At 49.0% G+C, this 17724-nt stretch overlaps 1 protein-coding gene across 1 annotated transcript in view; it reads left to right on the top strand.

Moving 5' to 3' along the window:
* Nucleotides 1–17724, top strand: part of LOC148816733 (uncharacterized) — an 80949-nt gene that overhangs the window by 43760 nt on the left and 19465 nt on the right. The window contains exons 54-78 of the mRNA XM_088939458.1: nucleotides 29–247; nucleotides 665–832; nucleotides 948–1094; nucleotides 1342–1557; nucleotides 1878–2056; nucleotides 2183–2285; nucleotides 2673–2837; nucleotides 3460–3622; nucleotides 5035–5138; nucleotides 5746–5925; nucleotides 6037–6243; nucleotides 6906–7085; nucleotides 7341–7532; nucleotides 9049–9270; nucleotides 10028–10177; nucleotides 10646–10767; nucleotides 11062–11246; nucleotides 12508–12728; nucleotides 13122–13268; nucleotides 13977–14141; nucleotides 14489–14640; nucleotides 15244–15412; nucleotides 15744–15852; nucleotides 16818–16957; nucleotides 17485–17610. Of these exons, the coding sequence (XP_088795584.1) occupies nucleotides 29–247; nucleotides 665–832; nucleotides 948–1094; nucleotides 1342–1557; nucleotides 1878–2056; nucleotides 2183–2285; nucleotides 2673–2837; nucleotides 3460–3622; nucleotides 5035–5138; nucleotides 5746–5925; nucleotides 6037–6243; nucleotides 6906–7085; nucleotides 7341–7532; nucleotides 9049–9270; nucleotides 10028–10177; nucleotides 10646–10767; nucleotides 11062–11246; nucleotides 12508–12728; nucleotides 13122–13268; nucleotides 13977–14141; nucleotides 14489–14640; nucleotides 15244–15412; nucleotides 15744–15852; nucleotides 16818–16957; nucleotides 17485–17610 (4131 nt within the window). The remainder of the gene's footprint in view (nucleotides 1–28; nucleotides 248–664; nucleotides 833–947; nucleotides 1095–1341; nucleotides 1558–1877; nucleotides 2057–2182; nucleotides 2286–2672; nucleotides 2838–3459; nucleotides 3623–5034; nucleotides 5139–5745; nucleotides 5926–6036; nucleotides 6244–6905; nucleotides 7086–7340; nucleotides 7533–9048; nucleotides 9271–10027; nucleotides 10178–10645; nucleotides 10768–11061; nucleotides 11247–12507; nucleotides 12729–13121; nucleotides 13269–13976; nucleotides 14142–14488; nucleotides 14641–15243; nucleotides 15413–15743; nucleotides 15853–16817; nucleotides 16958–17484; nucleotides 17611–17724) is intronic.

Here is a 17724-nt window from a genome sequence, read left to right on the forward strand (position 1 = left end):
TGCGTCTGTGCCTTGGGTCTTCTGCCAGGTCACTACTGCTCTCTGGGAGCAGAGGAGCCTGCCCCTGTGCTGAAGGAGTTCGGAGACATTTGCCCCCAGGGGCATTACTGTCCAGAGAGTAGCAGCTATCCTCTGCCCTGCCCAGCGGGTACTTACCAGCCTGACACTGGAGCCAGGGCACACAGGCACTGTCTGCCCTGCCCCCCCGGGAGATACTGTGACTCACAGGGCTCCAGTCAGATCTCTGGTACTGTGCTGCACAATTTCTCCAGACCGCCTGGCTGTTCGGTGTGTGACTGAAATGAGCTGAAATTATGATATGACTGTCCTAGAGATTTATATTGCTGGACAGAAGCTTGCTGACCTGAGTTAAATGTTTTTCTTGGTTACAGTACAGTACCAAAACATCAGTAATAATAAATTCATATATTTTGCTCTCTCTTTTTCCTAATGAAGCACAGATGTGTAAAAATTCTCCAAACAAAAATACTTGCTATTTACTTGTTTACTTACTGACTCATAAAGGCCATTTGATATGGACTGCGTTATGGTTACAGATTGGAGTATTCTGACTGTTTTACTGTTTAATACTAATAGATATTGTATGAAGTATAAATTACATTCCAGTTCACTGTAATCTTTCTGCCTGCTGTGTTTTCTGAAGGTGTCTGCTCCCCTGGTCATTACTGTACAGGGGGCACTGCCACTCCTGCCCCACGGAGGGGTCCCACTGAGCTCATGTGTTCCATGGATGTCATGTTCAAAGCTACCTTTGCTGAGCTGGTCTTCTGCAGCACTGTCTGCAAGTGCACCATTTCCTCTGAGCTGCCAGGTGAGAGCGTGTTTGCCGCTGGATCCCCGACGCGGTATTCCTGAGGACCTCCAGTTCGGCTGAGAGTGGAAGCGAAGTGAACGTTCTTGTTTTTAAACAGACGGTCCCTGCGCAGACAAGATCAGGGATGGGGGTTCACCCGACTGGTTGGAAAACAGTTTCCAGGTCAATACTTCAGGCCAGACCATGCCTAACACTTTGAGAACACCGCAGAACACAACTAAGCACTGCACTAATTTCACGGGAGACATCTGTCCCAAAGGTAAATATTTGGATTTTAATGCGGAACTTTAACTGATCTGTGAATTTCCCGTCCACTGTGACTTTGTTACACTTCTGTACAAATCTTTACAGTTTCACTTTTTTTCTGTTATTGCAGTCCAACTTCATGCAACCCATTCCAGTATATTTTAGTGTATAGCCAGTTCTTTAACTTGTGGAGAGAAACACTTTCGTCTTACTCTTCACCTGAAATTTTATTCACGATGGCCGTGTCAATGGACTTGCAGGTTTCTACTGTCCGGAGGGCTCCCCCACCCCCGTGCCCTGCGACCTGGGCTGGTTCTGTGATCGGAGCGGCCTCTCTGCTCCAGCTGGGCCTTGCTCAGCGGGATTCTACTGCCCCAGAGGAGCGTCCGTGCCCCATCCCACTTCCTGCCCCCCAGGACATTACTGCCCCCAGGGTGCCCCAAACCCCTTGCCCTGCCAGCCCGGGACACTGAGACGTGAGTCACGCTGACCGAACCGGGCAGTCGTTCATTTCTCAGCACCAGTTCACAGGAGTTCACAGGGCACTTTGTTCGTCTCATTTTTTGGATGCATCTTGTAATTCCTGCAAAGCAGGAAGAGGTGTGGATCTATATACACTAGGTGTGTTTGTTTGTAGATGTTGAACAATGAAGTGGCATATGAATTCTATAGATAATATTTCTAAATTTTGATATTTAATTTTTTCCCCAGTACTGCCACAAGGCTGGCATTTGTAATGTCTTGAGTGATGAGACAGGATGTAAAAATTGCTTCTCGTGTCCCTCTTTTCCTACAGCTGTTTCTGGTGGAGCTACGCCAGCAGACTGCCACCCCTGCCCAGCTGGGTATTACTGTGGGCAGAGTGGACTGGCATTCCCAAGCGGCCCATGTGCCCCTGGGTACTACTGTCCAGGTGGGCAAGTCACTGCCAGGCCAGTGACAAACACCTGCACACCTGGTCACTTCTGCCCGGAGGTCAGTGGGGTCCGGATCTCCCGATGCACGCTCCGAATTCAGGAAGGGTTTTTAAAGGCTTCTCACTGTCTTGTCTTCATGTTTTTCTCTTTGACGGGCCCGGGGGGCTGGACGCGTCCTTCTCAGGGCAGCCCCAGCAAGAGGAGCTGTGCTCCAGGCACCTACGAGCCCAGCCCGGCTCAGCAGGAGTGTAAAGTCTGCCCTGCTGGCTTCTACTGCCCGAGCGAGGGTGCGTACCTCTGCGCCGGCCATGTGGGCAGGAGATCCTTTCCCTCTGAGAAATTCCCCTCGGCCTTTTTTCTAAAACCGCCAATCTATTTTGCATTTCTGCGGTTCCTTGCCCTGCATTTAGATCAGCATGGATGATGCGTACAGTATACCAGCCTCCGCTTATAGGGGATTTTTCTCTTCGTGAGTGTGACTCAGTCTTTCACACCATTTCGCCTCTTGGCTATTTCCTCCTGCCTTTGAAACCTGATCCTGGCGGTGTCCTGGATGAACTTGGCCTTGGCAGAGTCTTCCTGCCTGCCTTTGATTTACAGACGTTGTAGTCCGTTTACCTGTATTTTTTTTTGTTGTTTACAAAGCAGACACCTACATTTTCTTCTTTTTTCAGGAGTGATCCGGCCAACACCTTGCCCAGTGGGCTTTTATTGTCTGGCTGGAGCGATGGCAGCCAATCGGCATCCCTGCTCTCCGGGTAGCTATGGAAACCGCTCTGGATTGGCCGAGGCTGGGCAGTGCAGGCCCTGCGAGGCGGGGATGTACTGTAAAGGGACAGGTAGAGGAACAGCTGATCAGTAACTACACCATTCTGAAGCCTCTCGGAGCTGCAGAGACAGCAGTACAATCCCTCCTTGTCAGATATACTGAGGCACTTTCATTGTTGGTGCACCTACAGTAAACCAGTTCAGTTCAGTTTATTTGTCATATGCACAAGTGCAATGAAATGCATATTGGCATGTGTGCTCCGATACAAAGACATTAAGGAAACACCGAAAACAGAAACACAGAACGGTAGCAGCAACACCAAGTTAAATAACATACACCTTAGAAAAAAAACCCATCAGTGTCAGCCAGTGGTAGGGGTAGAGTTCCGTAATCTGACAGCTTGTGGGAAGAAACTGTCTCTGAACCTGGACGTATGTGTCTTTATGCTCCTATATCACTTACAAGAGGGAAGGGGGGAGAAAAATGAGAAACCAGGATGACTGGTATCCTTAGCGATACTTCCAGCCTTCACGGTAAATGGTAGAAGTATTCTTTCTTGGGAAGGCTCCTTCATTAATTACCAAGTTGAAAAACAATTACACTTTCTGCAAAAAGCAGACGCCTGTGTTTTTTTTTTATCAGGCAATAAGAAAAGCCTGCATCTCTCGCGGCTGTGTGTGTTTGTATCCAAGGGAACAGCGGGCCCACAGGCCTGTGCAGCGCTGGGTTCTACTGCCCGGGGGGGTCCTCCCTGCCTACCCCTTCTGACGGAGTGACCGGGGGCAGATGTCCACCAGGCTCCTACTGTCCTGCAGGCACGGGCGCGCCACAGCCCTGTCCCAGAGGCACGTTCAGGTACTGAAGCTGCCTGAAAAAAAAACCAGCTCCGTGAAGTTGCCCCCCCTACAAACGGCACAAACGATGAATCCCACCTCATTCGTTCGTGCTACGTTCGTGCAGTTCAAAAATAGCGCTTGTGCTGTCGCGGTCCCCGAGCTCAAGCGCCTTGAGTTCCAGGTGATCACGTGACCACGCACGGCGACTTTGACCTCCAGTGACCCCGTCTGCCGAGTTCAAGCGCTCTGTTACTGGTGCGAGAGTAACAATTCTGCAATTGTGTTTCTCTGTTTGCCCGGGTGGGGGCCGGCGGTTGATTTTTGCATTTAATACCACTATCTTCTGTGCGTTTGTGTGAACAGGAAAATTGAATATGTCACCAATGCTATACCCTAATCAGAAGAGCTGCGGATGTAGCCTTAAAAAGATGACGTTAGCAAGCAACTGCATGCTCTTACAAAGAGGCTTTAACTACTGTAGCACCTCTCAATGCTTAGCTATAGCTGTGTCCTTTTTTTAAAATCTGAAGAAGTAATCAGTTTCTCATTGTTTCACATAGACCACACACTGGGACGTAACAATATGCAGTATGTTCGGTTATTTTATCTGAAAATAAAATACTTTCCAATATTTCCGGGTCTGCATGTGTGAGATGGTACAGTTTCCAATGTTGTTTTGCAGTTGAGTTATGAAAAAGGACACAGCTACGAAGTATTGAGTGGTGTTGTTTAAAGCCTCTTTGTAAAAGCATGCAGTTGCTTGTTAATGTTCACTTTTTAAGGCTACATCCGCAGCTCTTCTGATTAGGGTATGGCATTGGTGACATATTCAATTTTCCTGTTCACACAAACGCACAGAAGATAGTGGTATTAAATGCAAAAATCAACCGCCGGCCCCCACCCGGGCAAACAGAGAAACACAATTGCAGAATTGTTACTCTCGCACCAGTAACAGAGCGCTTGAACTCGGCAGACGGGGTCACTGGAGGTCAAAGTCGCCGTGCATGGTCACGTGATCACCTGGACCTCAAGGCGCTTGAGCTCGGGGACCGCAACAGCACAAGCGCTATTTTTGAACTGCACGAATGTAGCGCTAACGAATGAGGTGGGTTTCATCGTTTGTGCTGTTTGTAGGGGGGTCGATTTCAGGGAGTTAAAAAAAAAAACCCAAAGCATCATTTCTGTCTACCAAATCACACGGTCAGAGCAGTGATTGATTTCTGCATCTGTTGACCTCTCTATTTGCCAGTCTGTATCTGGACTGGCGTTTTCAAACGAACGTTTAGCAAAGCAGAAAACATCTGTTTCAGTCCGCACGTCAATGAGTTTTGCTTCTGCTTGAGAGACGAGAGGTTCATTCCTCAGCGTCTGTCTCCCGCCAGGGAGCGGCGCTGTTTCCACGCTCACTGCGGCTCTCGTTTGCTGCTGCAGCGAGAAGTCTGGGCTGACGGACCCGTCGCAGTGCCAGGTCTGCAAGCCGGGGTACTTCTGCTCCGAGCCGGGCCAGACAGCAGTGACGGGCCCCTGCCTGCCAGGTAACCATGGAGACTCCCTGCGCAGCGAAGCCTCGAGCGGTGCAGCTGGCTGGAACTGGATCTGGAAACAAGTTGCTGTTTGTTTTCCTTGCGTGCTTCTTTATTATAAAGGACATTGCATGTCCGAGACATTGGGACAACTAATTTGTAAAACTTTTTTTTAATGTTTTTCTTTTAATAGATCTAAAATGTACGTCTAGAATTCATATTTTTTTATAGTGCTCTTGCTGTTGGAAGAGGTGTTTGTGGGGCCAGTAGGGGGCGCTCACCCTGCAGGCTGTGTGGGTCTTAATGTCCCGGTATAGTAACGGGGGCACTATACTGTAAAAAAGGCACCATCCTTCAGATGAGATGTAAAAAAAAAGAGGTTCAGACTCTCTGTGGCCATTGAAAACCACAGGGCGTTTCTCAAAAAGAGTAGGGATGGTACCCTGGTGTGCTGGCCAATTACCCGTTAAACTCTTTGAGAGAGGTTTCCAGAAAAGCACTATATAAGTGTTAATTAACAACAACCACAACAATAATAAATTTAAAGATTGCACTGTTAAGTGGATATCGCATCTCTCCCAAACAGTGTGCTTTCATTCTTCCTGAACACTTGTTCCAGGTTTCTACTGCCTCGAAGGGTCTCGGAGTTCTGCTCCTACCTCGGAAGCATTTGGGGGCATCTGCAGCCCTGGGCACTTCTGTGAAGGGGGCAGTGGCGTCCCCTCCCCCTGCCCGGAGGGCACACATCGCCGAGAGGGTGGGGGGAGAGCCACGTCCGACTGCACTCCCTGCCCTGCAGGTGCTGAGAGAATGAGGAGTGTTTCTTGCATCCTTTTACAACAGCGCTTAGACTCTGTCACTCTTTCATCTCGCTGGCGGCTGTTAACGCTCTCCTGTGTTTGGATGCCAGGCTGGTACCAGGCTCTGAGCGGCCAGCCGGAATGTGAATCCTGTCCTCCTGGATTCTACTGCAGCCCTGCTGTCCTGGAGCCTCGGGGCGCAGTTGTCCCCCTGCCCTGCCCTTCTGGGCACTTTTGCCCCAGAGAGACGCCATTTGGCACCAGGAACCCCTGCCCAGAGGGCACATACAGCAGGATCCTGGGCCTGACCTCTTCAGGTAAGCCCTTACGACTGAATCCCTCGTGCCAGCTTGTCTCATCTTACAGCTGCTGATGGCTCGCGCTGGCATGAGCTAAGACAGGCGTGGAGTACAAGCAGCCAGGAAACAGAAGAGCGAGGCAGATGATGAGTTCGTTTCCTGATGTGTCATGTTGTCGAGATCTTTCAGTAAAGGGCTGGAAGAGCTTCTTGGATCAGCAAGCTCCAAATATATTGGCAGTTGAGAAAGAGGGACTCCCTTTGCTTGCTTTTCACATGTTGGGGCGGAGCGATGGTTCTGTGGCTAAGGATTTGCGCCTGTGGCTGGAAGGTTGCCGGTTCGTATCCAGTGGCCGGCAGAGGAATCCTACTCCGTTGGGCCCTTAACCCCAACTGCTCCAGGGGCACTGTATAAATGGGTGACCCTGCGCTCTGACCCCAAACTTCTCTCCCTGTCTGTGAGCCTGTGTGTCTCATTGAGAGCAAGCTGGGGTATGCAAAAAGACAAATTCCTAATGCAAGAAATTGTATATGGCTGATAAAGGGATCTTATCTTCTTTTAGAGGTTATTTCTAGTCAAAACGCACATCCAGGCCTGCAGAATGTTAGTACGTTTGGCAGAGCAGAGAGTAGCACTGTATCTGTGGCTCTCTTGTGACTCGTGTGCTGTTGGGGCTGCAGCTCAGTGCTCTCGGTGTCCGGAGGGGCGGTTCTGTGGATCGGAAGGCCTTTCGGAGCCCACCGGAACCTGCTCGCCCGGGTTTCTCTGCATTGCTGGGGCCCGGCTGCCCAACCCCAGAGACAACGTCACGGGCATGGCCTGTCCCCGAGGGCACTACTGCCAGCACGGGCTTGTGTCAGGTAGGACTGCGCCTCCGATTAAGTGCACGCTTCCCATCATTCTTGAGCAGAGCACGAAACGTTTCCCAGTGGCTTCCCATCAGACCACAACCTAAAACAATCTGCAGCCGAGGTGCCAAAAAAAAACAGCAGGGTTTTTGGAGTGTTCTTTTTATAACACAAGCCCTGTCTTCTTGAGCAGCGTCACTGGTCGGTCACCCGCAGGGGAAGATCAGGACTGAAACGTGTCGGTGAAGAGCCGCTGTGTTTCCGCAGGTAGCTGCTCGGCTGGGTTCCTCTGTGACGGGGGCTCCAGCAGCCCGGAACAGCGGCCCTGTCCTGCTGGGTTTTACTGTCCCAGAGGGACACAGACCGCCATCCCCTGTGCTGCTGGGACTTTCAGCCCTGTGACTGGGAACAGCCAGCGCTCAGACTGCACACTGTGCCCCGCTGGGCAGTATTGCCAGGGTGAGACAATCAATCAGTATTGCTGTTCCTTTAAAAATTAAGTTGGTACAGTATATAATGTGTATATATAGTATAATATTTGGTATATACTGCATATATTACATGGGAAGATATAACAGCAGAGTAATAGAAATATATTTTCCACATTGTTTAGTTTTCCCTATTGATGTGTTGGGGAGTGAGCTAGCATTGCGGGGGGAAAACATGACACTTATTATTATTATTATTATATTAGATTTTTGATCATATAGTTGCTTACACTTATATAGCACTTTTCTGGACACTCCACTCAAAGCGCTTTACAGGTAATGGGGATCCCCTCCACCACCAATGTGCAGTATCCACCTGGATGATGCGACGGCAGCCATAGTGCGCCAGAATGCTCACCACACATCAGCTATTAGTGGAGAGCAGAGCAGAGTGATGAAGCCAATTTTTTTAAAGATGGGGATTATTAGGAGGCCATGATTGGTAAGGGTCAATGGGAAAATATGACCACAGAGAGTCAGAACCTTGGTTTTACGTCTCATCCGAAGGACAGAGCCTTTTTACAGTATAGTGTCCCCGTCACTATACTGGGGCATTAGGACCCACATGGACCCCAGGGCAGGATGAGCACCCCTCCTGGCCCCACCAACACCTCTTCCAACAGCAACCTTATATACAGTATCATATAATAATAATAATAATAATAATAAACTTTTTTATATAGCGCCTTTAAAGGTGGCTTCTCAAAGCGCTTTACAGGATGACAACCATGATAAATAAGAATACACAAGATAAAACACAATTACAATATATAGAGGAGACCGTGGATGGTGGTACTAAGAAAAGCAGAAGGGTGAAGAATGGAACCGGTTAAGTAAAGGCTTTTCTGAAGAAGAGGGTTTTGAGTCTGGATTTGAAGGAGTTTAGAGGAGGTGACATTCTGATATCCTTGGGGAGAGAGTTCCAGAGCTTGGGGGACAGTAAGGAGAGCAGAATTAGAAGAGCGAAGGTTGCGAGGTGGGGAGTAGGGTGATAATAGTTCAGACAAGTACTGAGGTGCCAAGCCATGCAGAGCCTTATAGGTGAGCATGAGGATTTTAAAGTCTACACGGAATTTGACCAGAAGCCAGTACAGGGATTCCAGGATAGGAGTAATATGATCACTTGCACTAAACCTGGTCAGGATTCTGGCTGCTGAATTTTGGACATACTGCAGTTTGTTCAGAGTAGATTTAGATACCCCAGCAAGTAGAGCATTACAGTAGTCAATTCGAGAGAACACAAATGTGTTGATCAGCTCTTCAGCCACAGTTAGAATTGGAAGGTATACAGTGTAATATATTTTTATTGTTCTGCTGTTGCCTCATACAAAGGAGCTCATTTCTCGGCACGCTGCAAACAGATTCTGTTGCGACGTGTGGCTGTAGTCTGGTCTTGGGGGTTTGCCTGCAGGTGTGTACTGTACTGCCCGGGGAATCTCTTGTGGTGGTGCTGCTGCGGCAGTTCTGCCTTGTCCGTCTGCCCTCAGGCCCAGCCAGCGCTGCTCCGGATGGCCTGTGCTCTGCGGGGTTTTACTGCCCTCCTGGGCAGACCTCCCCCACTCCCGCTACTTTCCGCTGCCCTTCTGGGCACTCCTGCCCCCCGGGGTCTCCAGCACCCCAGCCCTGTGACATAGGATCCTTCCAAGCTCAGCAACAAGGGGAGTCCTGTGACCTCTGCCCTGCTGGATTCTACTGCCACTCACTGGAAGGTAAATTCGATGTGCAGAAACACGGAGGCAGATGCATACATTTCTATATATTTTTTTATTCTTACACTTATATAGCGCTTTTCTGGACACTCCACTCAAAGCGCTTTACAGGTAATGGGGGCTCCCCTCCACCACCACCACTGTGCAGCCCCACCTGGATGATGTGCCAGTACTCTCCCCACACACCAGCTCTCAGTGGGGAGGAGAGCAGAGTGATGAAGATAGTTCAGAGATGGGGATTATTAGGTGGCCATGATTGGTAAAGGTCAGGGAGAAATTTGGCGAAGACATCATGGTAACATCCCTACTCTTTTCAAGAAATGCTCTGGGATTTTTTACGCTCACAGAGAGTTAGGAGCTCAGTTTTACATTTCATAGGGAAACACAGCACCTTTTTTACACTATACTGGGTCGTTAGAACCCACACTGACCATGGGGGTGAGCGCCCCCTACTGGTCCCACTAAAACCTCTTCCGGCAGCACCCTCAGCTTCCCCAGGAGTCTCCCATCCAGGTACTGACCAGGGTCATACCTGCTGAGCTTTAGTGGGTTACCAATCATACATTGCAGGGTGATATAGATGTTGGCAGTACATGCATATTATTTGTTCAAATCATATCGCTTTCATTTGTGATCCCATTACTGATACCAGGAACTGACATTTACTGCGCCATTAGTTAGTTTGTGCAACATGCAGCTACAGGAGAAGGTGGTGCTGACAATGACTCTCAGTCTTGTGTATTTCCTTCTTGTGCAGAAGGTGGGGTGGTGCAGCCAGCCATCTGTCCTCGAGGGTATTACTGCCCCCCTGGGACAGGAGTGGGCACTGAATACCCCTGCCCTCGGGGCACCATTGGACCTCAGAGTGGAGCCACCTCTGTGTTAGATTGCCAGCTCTGCCCGGCAGGTGAAATCTTTAAACCTCAGGCCGCACAATATCTCATTTTAAGGCTTTATCAGTTAGTGTTCGTTCTCAGCAGTTAGGGGTCGGCTTATCAGCCTGAACCAGATGCAGGGGCACATGGGGCTTCATAAAAGAGGACTTTGGTAAAATTGTGCACCGGTGCGGCCCTCCTTGTATCACAGCCCTGTGCAGTCATACAGCCTTCAGAGATGGAGGAAACTGTCAAAACTCAAACGGGGTTTGCGAAAGCTGTAGGAGAAACATATAGTTATAGAGCTAACTGGTGAAACACTGAAAAGCAGGTCAGGTGCCAGTAGGGCGCCGGGTATGCTTCTGCGGCAGCTGTTGCTGGAACAACCTCAGGGAAACACAGTTAGACCAGATGGTTTGATTCAGCGTGGAAGGTCTCTTGTCTCCGAGTGTCTTGCGACGCTCTCTCCTCCTGCTTATGCTGTCGTTGACTCTCCACAGGGATGTACTGCGCTTTCAATGGCCTCTTCCAGGCAACAGGGCCCTGCCAGGCTGGTTACTACTGCCCCCCGGGATCCAGCAGCCCCAACTCCACGGAGTATATGGTACAGTATCTGCACACTGTGCTACACCCAGGGCTGAAATTCTACTATTCCACATGCAGTAGTTCTGCCTCCGAAGCTCACGCTGTACCTTCCTGTAACCTTTCTGCCTCTTGTTCCTTCTGACCCGGTGTGTTTTGTTTGATTCTGTTGTCCTTGTTCCCCTCCTCCTGTTCCTCCTAACTCTCTTGCTCTCCTGGCCCGGTGAAAGAGACCGCGATCTGGACAAGCTGCACCAGCAGCCCCTCCGCTGCTTCTCAGGCCTCGTCTGTTGTATGTCTCCAGGTGAAGTCGGACGGCGCCTCGGCTAGAAAGAACCTGTGTCCTGCGGGTCATTTCTGCCCAGCTGGCACGGGCTACCCCCTGCCTTGCCCCCCGGGCTCCTACTCCAGCTTCCTGGGACTGAGCCGGGCAGAGCAGTGCCAGCCCTGCCCCCCAGGGCGCTTCTGTGACCGGCCTGCCCTGACACACCTGGAGGAGGCGCCGCCCTGCGACTCGGGGTAACTGGTTACGTTCCTCTTACACCCCAGTGCTTGAGCTCTGGCTGTGGATGGACCGTTCTGCTTTTATGCTCTTTGCTGTACTATCTTTTCTGTTATTTGTTTCTCATTGCCATCAGATATTTTCCATATTTATCATATGAATAAAACTTATAAAACAAGAGACTTACACAAATATATATATTTTAAAAAATCCACAATTCCCCCCTATCACCCACCCCTCAAAAAAGCAGGATACATATAAAATACATAATATATCTGAAATGTAATATGTATATATCTTTGTGGAAGTATCCTTTATATTTACATTATCAAAATTTAGTTAACTTTATATTAATAAATTAATCATTAAATTAAACAAACAGTACTTATATCCTTCATTATTTCACATAACATCACTTCACATAATATTGATCTTTCTCAATTTTTCCATCCATCTTCAAAAAAGCTTATTCTGATTCTATATACTATGTGTTATCCATTCCATTTCACAAACTTCTCTAATGGCTTCACTTCACTTACTGGTTTGAGGCGGTTTAAGCCACAATCTTATCTGCTTTAATGCTGTTATTCTCAATATTCGAAATATATATTTACCTATTCCAGAAAACAACACCTGTGGTTCTTCCAAAAACAAGGTTGTCTGAAAATACTGTAAATAGAGCTGACATTTATAAAGAGATTCCATGACTTTGATAACTACTGCTATACAATTTAGTTATGAACCTGCTTTGCTGGACTTTGACAATGTAATATTTAACATTTGAAAACTTTCACTAGAAACAACACTCGAGAATCAAGTGTTCTGAAAAGGTTATGGAGTAGTTAGTGAAAATTTGGCTGAACTCGCTGAGGCTGAGGGCTGACCTCTTGGCCAGATGACGAGGACACTGGGACCTCTGGGACACTGGGACGAGGACACTGGGACCAGAGTGAGGAGAGACCATGGGGCAGCTGCAGAGGAGGAGATGGGGTGGAGGTGGGATGCAAAAGTTGTATGTGAGGGAGAGAAGGGGATTGTGCGTAGTATTGATAGTGTTTAGGTGAGAAAATTACATCAGGATTGCTGAGTCTGATTGAACTTGGTTGATGTCATCCCTCCTGAACTTTTGTTATAAACTCCATTTTCAGCTAAAGTTATAAAAATTCAGCTCGGTATAAATATGTCTATCATAGGATGTAATAATACTCCAGGTTCCAGATCTGTGGAGGAGCAGTGGAACTGAGATCTGACTCAGCATGTTGTGGGGTTTTTCTGCAGGTATGTGTGTCTTGCGGGCAGTGTCAGTGCCCGCCCTACTGATGGCCTCCATGGTTACCTGTGCGCCAGTGGGTTTCACTGCCCCATGGGGACAGGTGCGGCCGTCCCCTGTGAGCCCGGCACCTACGGTCCCATGCCAGGAGCTGCTGCATGCCTACCCTGCCCTCCTGGCACCATGTGCAATTCCACCAGCACAGAGCAGCCTGCAGTCTGCCCAGCAGGTACTGCTTCTTCAACTGCGTGTTCGCCAGGAATTTTCAGCCTGCAGCGGGGGTGTGAGCACCCCCAGGCAAATCTCAAGGTTCTGACCAAACTATTTTTAATTATACGGTGTGGAGACAATGCATAATATCATGTGACGGCCAGCAGGAAACTCACGTAGGGACATTAGTTACAGTACATGCCAATTTCAAGTAACTAGACCCACAGCAATCGTACAGAGACTTAGCAGTAATTCTAGTGATGTGGAAATGTGGATGGTTTCGCTGACATATGAGAAGAGCAACATAGCCAGATTTAATCTATGCACCAGGGACGGGCCCAGAGATGTGATGTGAAAAAGATTATTTACAGCTGCACTATTCAGTATCCTCTTGTTTCTGCCCCATGCTCAGGACACTTCTGTCCCCCAAAGACGGCCACGCCCCTGCCCTGTCCAGTGGGAACCTTGAACAGCCTTCCTGGTGCCCAGTCCCCCTCAGCCTGCGTGCCCTGTCCAGCTGGACTCTACTGCAGCACGGAGGGAGCCCATGAGCCTCATGGCAAGCCCACACCCACTTCTCATGCCCACTTGTCTGAAAGGACCAATGAGAGTGACCAATGACTGGGACCAGGCTATACATGGATCAGAGTTACAAATTTCACAGTGAAAGACACAAATGTTCTCCAAAGCTGCACTAACACTGTCAGCAAGGAAGCAAAATTCATTTTTAAACCTGCACTGCTTGGAATGCCTTTGAAAGTCATAAGAGTTTTTCTTGTGTTCTTTCAGGCTAGGGTTTCAGGAGTAAGAATAAAGTTGTGTGATCAAATCTTTGTTGACAGCTTTCTTATAACATAGTAAAACAAAAATGAAATATGACAAAAGCATCTCAAGGGGACTCTTGAACAGGAGCGGTGGTTTAGAACTTAAAGAATAAAATACTAAACTAACACAGTTTAGAAAAATTGTTGTCTGCCCCAGCAATAAAACCCTCACTCTGTTATTCTGTGATGAGGGATTCAAGTCTTATTAAATGGTGTTAGCCCATAACAGCTGCTCTGAAGGTTTGCGTTTGGGCACGAGACAAGCAGGGTTGTGTTTCAGGTACTTATTACAGTATATAACCTTAAACACAGCAACAACGTCGAAAGGTTTGGGAAAGAAAACTGCCCCCCCCCTCAAAAAAAAAAATTACAAATGAATTTGATTTCCAGGTTCAGCCAAGGTAATACATTTGCTATGTTTCTCTCCCCGTCTCCTGATCCAGGTGAATGCCTTGCGGGTCATTATTGTCAAGGTGGGGCCACATACGCTGTGCCTCAGGGTTCTGCCACGTTTCCCAGAAATGGCCCCTGTCCGGAGGGTCACTACTGCCCTGCTGGAGCACCGTCCCCCCTGCCTTGTCCAGTGGGCACCATCAGAAACTCCACAGGTGGGCTCATGGTATCTGGCTGGAAGGAGCAGTGACTTCACACTGAGGCGTCTGCTGACGTCACGGTTTCCACGGGAGTATTGCTCCATAGGATCAGTCTTAACTTAAATCCTCTGCATTTTATGCCTCCCCACTGTTGACCAAAGAACACATTATTGATTCCTTAATATGATTGTTTTTGGCTTTTCTTGATCAACCTCCAAAAGCCAACTCCAACAGGATGCAGTAAGTGATACGGTACGATAGTAATTTAGGTTGAGATAAAAAAGCAAAAAGTAATAAATGTGACCATAGAGAAGTGAACAGTCTGAGGGTGACAGATTTTCACGATGCTGTCTTCCTTGTAGGGGGGTCCTCCAGGGAGAGCTGCCTGCCTTGCCCTGCGGGTCACTACTGTGCCAGCGAGGGCCAGGCCTCCCCCAGTGGCACTTGTGCTGCTGGGTTCTACTGCCCCTTCACCTCCACATCAATCAGCCCCCATGCCTTCCTGTGCCCCAAGGTCAGCCCATGGTAACAAAAGGATCTCAACTGCACAGGCTTTTCCTTTCCCTCTGCGGGCTGATTCTCGCTGACTACTGAGCTGAGCCCTCTCTTCATTCTTGCACAGAGGGCTCCTGCAAGTCACGTGCAGTACCTTCAGAATGCCAAGTCATTAACTGTAGAGCTCAGAGTGGTTTTGGTGTGAGAACGACTTGAGGTTAATTGCGTCGTGTATGCTGAAACAAGTTAATCCAATTAACAAGCCCGCTGAGTCGATGAACCTCCCAGATTTGCAACTTAAGTTACAGTAATATGGATTGCAATGGAACACAAATATGCTGTCACTGGACATGGGTTTACTTTATATTCTTAACTATTCAGTATATAGTGATTGCACAGAATGACGCTGCTTACGTCTTCTGCTTTTCTTTGCATTAGACTCAGAAATTACCCAAGTAATTGTCTGCTTGGTTTTTTTTCCCAAGTTTGCAGAAAGGATATTATTGGAAGACACCTGGAAATCCTGCTGTGTGGTGTTCCTCTGGGACCTGAATTAGGCACTCTTTTCAATTAGGTTATAATCCTGACATTGATGATCACTGTTGAACATCTGTTTCCTCAGGGTCACTACTGCCCCCCCGGCTCAGCTCACGCAGTCCCCTGCCCCACAGGAGAGTACCAGCCTAACCCTGGCTCAGACTACTGTGTACCCTGCCGGCCTGGCTTCTACTGTGAAGAGGCTGTCACTGGAGACCCCCATCCCTGCCCGCCACACTCATACTGTCCTGCTGGTACAGCGTCGACTTACTCATACCTCTGCGGCAGGCATCTCCGCCACTAACTCATTTCATCTCGGTTGAGTTTGGAGACGATCATAGCTTTTAAAAGTGCCATTTTCTTTACAGTTCGCTCCTTTCTTTCGATGTATATTGGAAATTCAGCTCTACAGCATTGCCCTAGTTCTGCTTTTCTGAAAACAGTAAAAAGACAGGATTAGAATATTACAAAAATGGTAGAACATGCACACACATACTGTGCATACAGTACAACAGCTGTGTTGCAGGTTGGTTTTGTAGCTCTGCTATCTTTATGTACTCGAGTGCCTTGTGCTTGTGCTTGCAGCCACCCAGGTTCCTCAGCTCTGCCCCCGTGGGACATTCACCCCCCCAGAGCGGGGGGGGCTGCGGGAGGAGCAGGAGTGCCTGCCCTGCCCCCCAGGGAGGTTCTGCAGGTACCCCTCACCTCATTTCGTGAGGTCCCAGAGGTCTGTGTAACAACTGGATCAGTAAGAAACTGCATCCCGTTACTGCAGAAAATGGGCATTGTGGCCAAAAAACAGATTGATTCTGTAACTGCATATCTGTGGGATCTGTCCAGCCCGATGACCAACTCACTTGTCCCTAAATCTTTCCGTTCATAGATGAATGAATCATGATAGATTTCTGCCTTCCACGTGTAACAGTTCTTGGGGTTTCTGCCCTTGCCGCTCCTGTCCTGCCAGTTCGCCCCTCACTGCCTGGGTCTCCGGCGTCACACAACAGGGAACTTGCCGGCTGAGCTAAAGGAGACCTCCCTCAGCTTGGGCAGCTGAGATCCCTGTGATATGCAGGGGCGTATTTGTTACCTTCTCCCCCTGCTTAATTCGCTGTCCTCGGTGAAGGGCCATCCCCGTAAGGGCCACCGGTGTAACGGTTCTTGGGGTTTCCACCCTTGCTGCTCCTGCCCTGCCAGTTTTTCCCTCACTGCCTGTTCGAGAACCCGGGTCTCCGGCGTCACGCAACAGGGAACTTGCCAGCTGAGCTAAAAGAGACCTTCCTCAGCCCAGGCGGCTGAGATCCCTGTTATACGCAGGGGCGTATTCGTTACACACGCAATTCCTGTAAATTTAATTACCTAGATTCCCATTTCTTCAAAAACCCAATTCTTAACTTCGTCTTGCCCGTCTTCACATTATCTTTCATTTGTGCTCCGTATCCTCGTTTCTTGGAATGGAGAAGAGGACAGGGATAGCCAGTAATGCACAACGTGATTGTTGAATGGAGAAAGTCAGCGGTGTGACTGTATTTGCCATGATTGCAACTTTGTCTGGCTGTTGCATGCAGCGTCCTGGAATAAATGAGGATGAGTGGAGCGACCTGAGAGTTAGTGTTGACGATGAAGTTCCCCTGAAGCTGCTGTTGTTCGCTGGCTGCGCAGGGGCGGCAGGATCCAGGGGCGCTGCGCGGCAGGGTTCCTGTGCGTGTCGGGCAGCTCCGAGTTCACTCCACAGGGCCCGGTGCCGCAGGACTGGAGCGGGTGCGAGTGGGGAGAGAGCTGTGCCAGCCCCTGCCCGGCAGGTAACTCGCTTTAGCAGAAGAAGGAGGCTGAGCTCTTCTTTCCTGGGCTCCATGCCTTTCTTTGCATCAGCTGCTTAAAAAGGACAACTTCTTTGGTTTTGAATCGTCTTTCCCGGCTTTTGCGCCTCAAGGTGTCTTCCTGAAGGTACATCCCATCACCGCCTTGACCTTAATGAAGCGTTTCTGCTAGTTACCAACAAGATCCCAACCATCTGTGGGAAGAGCCCATCACTCATTCAGGAGTACCCATTTATTCACATTGCATCTTATATCAGGGGCTCCCAGTCCTGATCCTGGAAGCCCAGTGTGTCTGCAGTGTCTCTTTAAAGCACCAGCACCTGAGGAGCTGTTCAGTAGGTCCAAATTAAGACAGTTAATGAGCTGATTCATGTTAGGAGCCCACATTTACTGAAAACCTGTTGATGTACCTGCCCTCCAGAATGAGGGCTGGGAATCACTGTTTTATACTGTTTTCCAATACAAAATTCTGAGCTACAGTAAAAGCCAAGTGTTACTGTTTTCCATAGGGTTCTATTGTCCAGAGGGAGCTGAACAGCCCCAGGCCTGTCCCTCCCACACTATCAGAGCCTCCCCAGGGGCCAGCAGGAGAGAGGACTGCGTGCCCTGCCCAGCAAAACACTGGTGCAAAGAAGGTACAGCGCTCACACCCTCCCTCTCCTCCCGTTTCACAGGTCTGAGTCTTAGTGCTCTGAAAACTAAGACGGCTCTCAAAGTGAATGTTTCACAAAGCAAACCATCATCGGGGG

Source organism: Atractosteus spatula, chromosome 22, assembly GCF_055471065.1.
Source record: "Atractosteus spatula isolate fAtrSpa1 chromosome 22, fAtrSpa1.hap1, whole genome shotgun sequence".
Taxonomy (NCBI): Eukaryota; Metazoa; Chordata; class Actinopteri; order Semionotiformes; family Lepisosteidae; genus Atractosteus; species Atractosteus spatula.